Source organism: Pygoscelis adeliae, unplaced genomic scaffold (assembly GCF_000699105.1).
Source record: "Pygoscelis adeliae isolate BGI_AS28 unplaced genomic scaffold, ASM69910v1 Scaffold227, whole genome shotgun sequence".
Taxonomy (NCBI): Eukaryota; Metazoa; Chordata; class Aves; order Sphenisciformes; family Spheniscidae; genus Pygoscelis; species Pygoscelis adeliae.
This window is the reverse complement of record NW_008825100.1, coordinates 1,916,736-1,924,775: the sequence shown is the minus strand read 5'-3', so window position 1 is coordinate 1,924,775 and position 8,040 is coordinate 1,916,736. Positions and strand designations below refer to the sequence as shown.

Genomic DNA, 8,040 nt, shown 5'->3' with positions numbered 1-8,040 from the left:
GAGAATTGAAACTACCCTGACCTGAAATGTGACGTTCTGTCACTTACATTCCACTGAGCTGTAAGTGAGTGAAGAGTGAGTCGTGTTACGTGACCTGGAATGACGGTGGGGCAATATGTGGTAAGAGGAACAAACAGTAACATCAAGGAATATGGTCAAATATGTGTGTGTTCTGTTTTAATTTAGGTTTGTCTTAAATGAGCTGGTACAGACTGAAAAAGACTACGTCAAAGACTTGGGAACTGTTGTGGAGGTGAGCTGAAGCAAACCCTGCTATGCAAAATGTTTTTCCACTAAAAAGCACCATGCTGAAGAGTGACAGCAACAAAAAATACAGCATGAGAAATAAACGGCTTTATTTTGCACTCTGCTTCCATGGTCCCCTTCTCATGTTGACAGAAACAAGAAGAAATGCCTTTGGAAACTATTTTTGTTTCCATCTAACAAATGTTGTATTTTAGGTTTCAACTCCAGTGTGCAAAGGTTTTTCTTGGCTACCCCGCTTGTGACAAACTCTTTCTGCTCTAATGCAGCCTTGAGGGCAATGGTGGAGAATAACTTATGCTCCTACCACCTATTTCATGCGTTTCTTGCTGTCGTATTGAGTAGTGGTAACACATACTTCACTTGAGTTTGCACCTGGACTAAATTCCTGTGTCTGAGTACCTTTCCAGAAGCTGGATTTGGATCTGTGCTGAGGTACAAATGTGTGGCCCATGGATTATTGTTTTGCAGACAGACTTGAGAGAAAATAGAGGGCTTTTTTTTTTTTACCCTTTTTTTTTTCAAAAACAGTTACAGTTTTTTAAGCTTCAACTTGTAAAGACCCGGCTGATCCCTAGGGATCACCTGTCAGAGCCAACTCACATGCAGGGTCCAGTTTTTTTCCCAGCAAGGACTCAGAACTGGAGGCATGTGGTTGAAGTGGGCTTTCGGCAATGCTTTTGGCATTCACTAGTCCAAGAATTATCAGCCCATCTAACAGTGATTTTCAACAGCTTCCAAACTTGAAGACCTTTGTGTTATCTTCTGTTTACATCATGCACCACTGGCAAACCTGACAGGGCTGCAGTGCTCCAAAGGCTTATAAAGAAACTCTCAGGAGGTGTGAGAAATCCTATTCAAGTGACTCTTTAAACTTACTGCTTGGCTTTGTGCTCCCGCAAAATACTCATGGTGATGAATGGAAGAACTCTGTATAGAGTCTGGCTTCTTCCTCTTACCAGAGAAGCCAAGAGCTTGATAAACTACTTTTGTTTAACTTTTATCTTCTAATTGCACTTGTCACTTCAATGACATCTAATAATGGTTTGTATAAGTATTGTAGATATGCAGAATAAATCCTTTAAAGTTTTCTTTTAAGCAAACTGTGCAATTTAAAGTAGCTAGATGGGTTTCTGGTTTTAAATTGTGCAAAAGGTATTTTAAGCATTTTCAATGTAAAAAATCCTGACATTAAACTTTTGCTTCTTTGAAAAAAAAAAAGAGTGCAATTATGCTCCCCCTTCAAATGAACCCTTTGCTAATCACTGATCATTAATCCTAAAGGGCTTCATGAAAAGGATAGAAGAAAAAGGAGTTTCTGAAGATATGAAAGGGAAAGACAAGATTGTATTTGGCAATATTCACCAGATCTATGACTGGCACAAAGAGTAAGTTTTTGGTTTAGTTCCTTTTTAAGCACCTTTCTAACTGCTCATCCATAAGGGATTGGGGTATATGGTATCTGTATGTCTAAGCTGCTTTTAATTGAACATCAGCAGGTCATTCAGGGCTGAACTTCCAAAGGACGTTGCCTCACTTTAAATGGTCTCTGTTGGTTTGTAAGTGCTGCTTAATAACTTCACAAATCATGGCTACCTTGAATCCTGAGAACATGTTCCAGTTCATGTGCTTTTAGCCACAGTTTCACGATAGACTAGATCCTGATACAGGGCTTTGTCTACCCAGCCAAAAATGGCACAACTGCATGATGCAAAGAATCGGTCTTACATAAAATCATTTTTCCCAGTGAAAAAAAAATTTGGTGAGCTATAGCTTTGCACTGCCTGGCTTCATGGGAAAGTGCTTGTCATGCTGTCTCTGATCACAGATACAGCTTTATGCTGGCTCAAACACCATGCCAGGAGTGCTGGTCAGTGTGACAGAAACGTTGCACACAAGAGAGTCTGCTCTGTGTCAGTGCTGTGCTGCCAACAGCTCTGCCACTCCTCGCTGGGGAGCCGCAACAAGAGGCTCAATGGGAGATATCACTGTGGTCCATCCACAGCTCCTGAGCTACTGCTCATAAGCAGTCCCAACATGGCTCCCAGACAGTTGCTGCTTGTGGAGTACTTGCTGGATCTTCAGAAAAGCTACTGAGGCTGCCATATTGTGTTTCTTGGGTCACAGCTGTAGGCTCAATTCATCCCACTGATGAGCAGTAGCAATGCTGGAAAGTCATGGTTTCCTTCCTATGTCTTGTGGTTCTCAGCAGCATGAACATCTTCACATGCGGCTGATAGGATCACAAAGGCTGACCATACCAGTAGTATTTGGCTAGTAGGGTGATAAAATGCAAATACCTTCAAGATTCTTCTCACATGAAAGCTCTGACACGCTTTGGCCTAGTTGATGTTTTTGACTCTGAGTTAGGAACTCTGTTCCTTGAAAACCTTACTCATACAAGTAGCTTTTGAAAAGCTGCTGGAATCACGAGTCTTATATCAAACCCTGGGCCATTTCCACTGTAACTTCATGAACAGCAATGTCTTGCTTATGGACAACATGGTCATCATTTCAACTCTGCCACTCAGAAATACTCTATGGCTCCAGCTAACTAGAATTTGAGCATGCATGTGCAGACTTGAGCAACGGACACCAGGCTGGATATTCCTTCAGCTCTGGACATTTCCCTCACCCAGGAAATACAGTATCCTTCCCATCATGTGTCCCACAGGTGCTTATCTCATGGCCTGGGCCTGTCCTCATGTTCCAACAGATGCCCTTGTGAGCACAAAACAAATAAACGTCAGAAAAAGGTTCACCATATATTAAGTTGATACCAGCAACGGACTGTTTTTACCAGTGCCATTCATTGTTTAAGTGTGATGATAGGAGTTTTCTGTAACACATAGGGAGGGATTCCCTATTTTTAGTTCTGCATATCTGGGTCAAGAAGTCTATTTAAATGCAGATGAATTTAGCATTTATAGAGGATTGAGTTATGGAAGCAGCTGTATCTGATGGTAGCAATAGTTGGGACAGCTGTCCAATGTACATCTCTTTTTGAGGTTCTGGGATTTCTTGGGACCAGACCATTGCAGGCATGTCCTCGCACCAAATCCAGCTACTGTAGGAAATCCTTGGAGGCATTTGAGGCAGAAATCCTGACGTGAAAAAGAGGAAGATCCTGGAAAGGGAGATTGTCAGGATTTGCCTACCAGTTAGAAAAATCTGCCAGTTATTTCTAAAGTTTAGTTTAGCCGTTTTTACCTCAGTTTTAGGCATCCCAGTATATTCTTGGTAAGTGCATTCAAGCTAGAGCGAATGACCTCCCCAAAGCTGCAGGTCAAGACAGAGATGGTGTTTGTGAATTACTATTACTGTTATGAATTACAGTATATTACGAACAGTAATATACTGAAAAACAGTGAAAAACAGAACATACCAAAACTCCACCAGCAAAAACGTGTTGATTTGTTTATTCAAGTGGAAACTTCTGCATCTCTTTCACGTTGACCAGTACTCTAAATCTGCTCATGCAACTGAGAACTCCTGGTAAAGCTTCAGTTGAGTTTTCACAAGCATTTTGGTATATGGAAAAGTTTTACTTTGGGAGTTCTCAGTGAAGGAAAGCAACTCTTGCAATTACATAGCAATTGGCACTTTTTAAAAATTGAAACCACTGTAATAGTAAAGAAGAGCAGATCATTTGCAAGACAAGACCTCCATATTTCACAGCTCTCATCTAATGTGTTAGAAATCCCACCATTAAGGGCTGAAGCCAAGCTTACCTTTTCATTTATTTTTGAATACTATAGCTAAAATTGCATCGATATATCTGAAGGACAACTAGTTTGCTGCTGGGATGACCTAAAAAAGTATTCTGAAATGTTGATATCCTTTCTTTCAGCTTTTTCCTGGCTGAACTGGAAAAATGTCTTCAAGAACCTGACCGTTTAGCACAGCTTTTTATTAAGCATGTAAGTTTTATTTTGTTACCTGTCTCTAGTACAATTGTCTTTTAGGGTGTGATGACTTTTTTCCAAAAACATCTGTTTGTGTCAACTTGATACTTTTACGTGTCTAAACTTAATTTAAACATAAAGTAGCCCTATAGTTATGCATCTTCAGTGAGCAGCTGGATTGAACTAAAGCATTAATCATTGCCTTCTTGCAGACTTCTTAGTTTGGGGCAAAATTGATGTGGCCAAGGACATCTGCCACAATATAATTATGGCAAGTACTTGCCAACTGCTGCGATTGACACCTTCATGTGATATTAGCCAGAGCACAACTCTATAGCAAATTTCAGACCTACCAGTGTGGGGATGACATCTCTAACTGGCTACCCTCATGGAAACCTCCCCTTGCTTAAGGTGCAGAAGTGGAGAACAGAACCAGTTGTCAATTTACTTTCCTACTTCAGCAAACTAAATCTTTGATTAAACAAAAAATAAGGAAGACCACACGGAACATCTTAGCAACTTTCTGTCAGCTTTTAATAGCAGAACAGAATGGTAGCCAATATCTCACCAGGCTGCTGTGCCTCTTGCTTTCACAGGAGCGGCGATTACACATGTACGTGGTATATTGCCAAAACAAGCCACGATCTGAATATATAGTAGCTGAGTATGAGGCATACTTCGAGGTAAGCATTGCTTATTATACATTACTGCTACTTACAGCTGTGAGTCCTAGTCAAGTAGACTATTCTGTGACCTGTGGGGTTTATCTAAAACAAACTCTAGAAGATTTTGATACTGCACGTGCTGCTGAAGTCTCTGCTATGGGGAAGAAATGTTATTATTTCACTTATTTCAAATTCTCATGTTGTTAATTTCTAATAAATATTTAAACCAGTACTAACTGTCTGTGGCCCTCAGAGTTGCCACAACTGCATTGATTTCTGTCCAAAATAAAATAAGACTTTTTAATCCGTAGTCTACAAACAGGGGAGGAGGTAAAAGTCATTGGAGCTGGGTGGTGCCTCTTATAAATTCCCAATAAGTTTGTCTGTTTCAAGAAATCTTTAGGATTAGGCACATTTAGATGTTAATGTGAAAGAAGCTTTTTTAACAAGGGAGAGATGTTTCATTCCACCCAAGGGCATGAGGCATGCTCTGCGGGACTTGTTTGTGAGCTAATCCCTGCTGCAGTGGAAAGAGTAGTCTCCAGACCTTGCAGCCCTGCTCGGTCAGCTCAAAGGGGGAAGGGATCCTGTGCTTTCCAACGCCTTCCAGCTCGGTCATGACTTTTACCCAGTCCTTGCCTAAATAGGATATGCCAGATTTTTAAATCCTCTAAAATTCCCTCTTGCAAACAAAAGATTAAGAACAGACGAACTTTCTGTGGAAATAAGTCTCTGCTGGGACATTTTATCATGTTCTCTGTCTTACTCTGTGATTGTTTGCAATTGTTTTTAATCCTCAATTTTTAGGAGCTTCAACAGGAAATAAGCCAACGGCTAACCATCAGTGACTTTCTGATCAAACCCATTCAAAGAATAACTAAATATCAGCTTCTTCTCAAGGTGAGTGGAAAGATACAGTTTGGACTGAACTATAGTCTGCATCTTGCGTTAGATGCTGTTATTTTAAATCAGCCTTAGTTTTAACTGAGGAATAACTTCATCAAATTAAGAGGAAATGAGTCTGCTTAAACATGGGCATACAATGACAGAGTCACGTGGAAAATGTTCAGAGAGCAGGACGGCCACTTCTGTGGGAGCGGTTTTCAATTTAGGATAATACAAAGATTTTTTTTTTTATTTTCTACTGGAATTTTTTTATAGGAGAGTAAACTTTAAATAGGAATTTTCTTCCTCTGAAGTTTCAGAGCAAACTTTCATTCAGTTTTTTAAAATTACAATGAAGACGCACAACTGTCCCTGCCCATGGCAGCAGGGTTGGAACTAGATGATCTTTAAGGTCCCTTCCAACCCAAACCATTCTATGATTCTATGAAGTGTGTTAATAAAGCCTCTTTGGTGCTGAATGGCATGCTTCTAATAAAAGCTATAGCCTCCATTTCTGAATATCTCTCTTCAAATTAGCATAAGAAGCTTATTTCCAGAATATTCTGATGTCTTAAAATTTGGGGAGCCCACTGCAATTTTTTCCCCAAGGAGTCTGACCACTCTGGCTTCTGCTGACTTCATCCACAATGCAAATTACTCAGCAATTCTGAAAATTCATCCCTAGGGGTCTCAAGCTAATATCTAAAATTAGGCATGTCTGAACCCTACCCTGTAGTCTCCAGCAGTACTGGCGATCTGAGCTGGTTTCTCCTCTTTTTTGAACTAGTCTCAAGCAGGCTGCCATCAGCCCACAGTTTGGTAACTGCACGCTAGCAAAGAGACAGCAGCGTGTTCCCTGAAATGTCAAAAGGAAAAGAAAAATCTTCAAGTGTGTGTGGTCTTGTGGCTTAAGACAGGGACAAAGTAAGCATTCCCAAGGGCTAATCCCAGCTTTGTCTTTTTTCTGTGATGTTTTCAGCAACCGTCCACGACCCTTTTCCATATCTATAAAGTGGTTATAACGTTCAGCAACCTCTGAAAATGAATTTATTAATACTAGCAAGTTCCTTCTCAAAAAATCACATGCTGGATATGCTTTTTCTTTTTCAAACTGGCATCTTTTGTTTTCTCTTTCTGAAGTGGCTTAATGCAAACCTTTCTGCTTTCTCCAGGACTTCCTGAGGTACAGTGAAAAAGCTGGTCTGGAGTGCTCCGATATAGAGGTACGTTTTCATGTCCTGGACAATAGTGCTATGTTATCTAATGGAACTTTATATGGAGGAACAAAACCCCCAGTATTCCTTTGACAATAGCTGAAGATCCTGCTGGTATTCTAAATGTGGTATTTCTCTTAGCTTAAGTCAGAAGTAAAAGATGAAGGCGCAGTCCTGCATTGTAGGTGCACCGTCCTCTTTTAGACATTACCGTACATCTTCAGTGCTTGAGAGCCTCACCATGAACAACTGCTAGCAGCGATCACACAATTGAAGTTCATTATTTGACACTTTGCTTTTAGGAACCCTCTGATTCTTTTGTAACAACACCACATCCTTTTTCCTTAACAGAAAGCAGTTGAATTAATGTGCCTTGTACCGAAACGTTGCAATGATATGATGAACCTGGGTCGCCTCCAAGGCTTTGAGGTATGCATTTGCATTCTGCTTATGATAACCCCCAGGCAAGGTGCGGTGGGTTGACCCTGGCTGGACACCAGGTGCCCACCAAAGCCGCTCTGTCGCTCCTCTCCTCAGCTAGACAGGGGAGAGAAAATATAACGAAAAGCTCGTGGGTCGAGATAAGGACAGGGAGATGACTCAGCAATTACCATCACAGGCAAAACACTCAACATGGGGAAATTAGTTTAATTTACTACCAATCAAATCAGAGTAGGATAATGAGAAATAAAACCACATCTTAAAAAAAACCCCACACCTTCCCCCTACCCTTCCCTTCTTCCTGGGCTTAACTTCACTCCTGATTTTCTCTGCCTCCTCCCTGCCAGCAGCACGGGGGGGACAGGGAATGGGGGCTGTGGTCAGTTCACAACACGTTGTTTCTGATGCTCCTTCCTCCTCAGGGGGGAGGAATCCTCACACTCTTCCCCCGCTCCAGTGTGGGGTCCCTCCCACGGGAGACAGTTCTCCATGAACTGCTCCAACGTAAGTCCTTCCCACGGGCTACAGTTCTTCACGAACTGCTGCAGCGTGGGTCCCTTCCACGGGCTGCAGTCCTTCAGGAACAGTCTGCTCCAGCGTGGGTCCCCCATGGGGTCACAAGTCCTGCCAGCAAACCTGCTCCAGTGTGGGCTCCTCTCTCCACGG

General features: G+C 41.6%; 1 protein-coding gene across 1 annotated transcript in view; it reads left to right on the top strand.

Moving 5' to 3' along the window:
- KALRN (kalirin, RhoGEF kinase) overlaps nt 1-8,040 on the top strand; it is a 368,140-nt gene that overhangs the window by 320,599 nt on the left and 39,501 nt on the right. Inside the window, exons 39-45 of the mRNA XM_009327171.1 lie at nt 187-253; nt 1,549-1,652; nt 4,115-4,184; nt 4,766-4,852; nt 5,642-5,734; nt 6,892-6,942; nt 7,285-7,362. Of these exons, the coding sequence (XP_009325446.1) occupies nt 187-253; nt 1,549-1,652; nt 4,115-4,184; nt 4,766-4,852; nt 5,642-5,734; nt 6,892-6,942; nt 7,285-7,362 (550 nt within the window). The remainder of the gene's footprint in view (nt 1-186; nt 254-1,548; nt 1,653-4,114; nt 4,185-4,765; nt 4,853-5,641; nt 5,735-6,891; nt 6,943-7,284; nt 7,363-8,040) is intronic.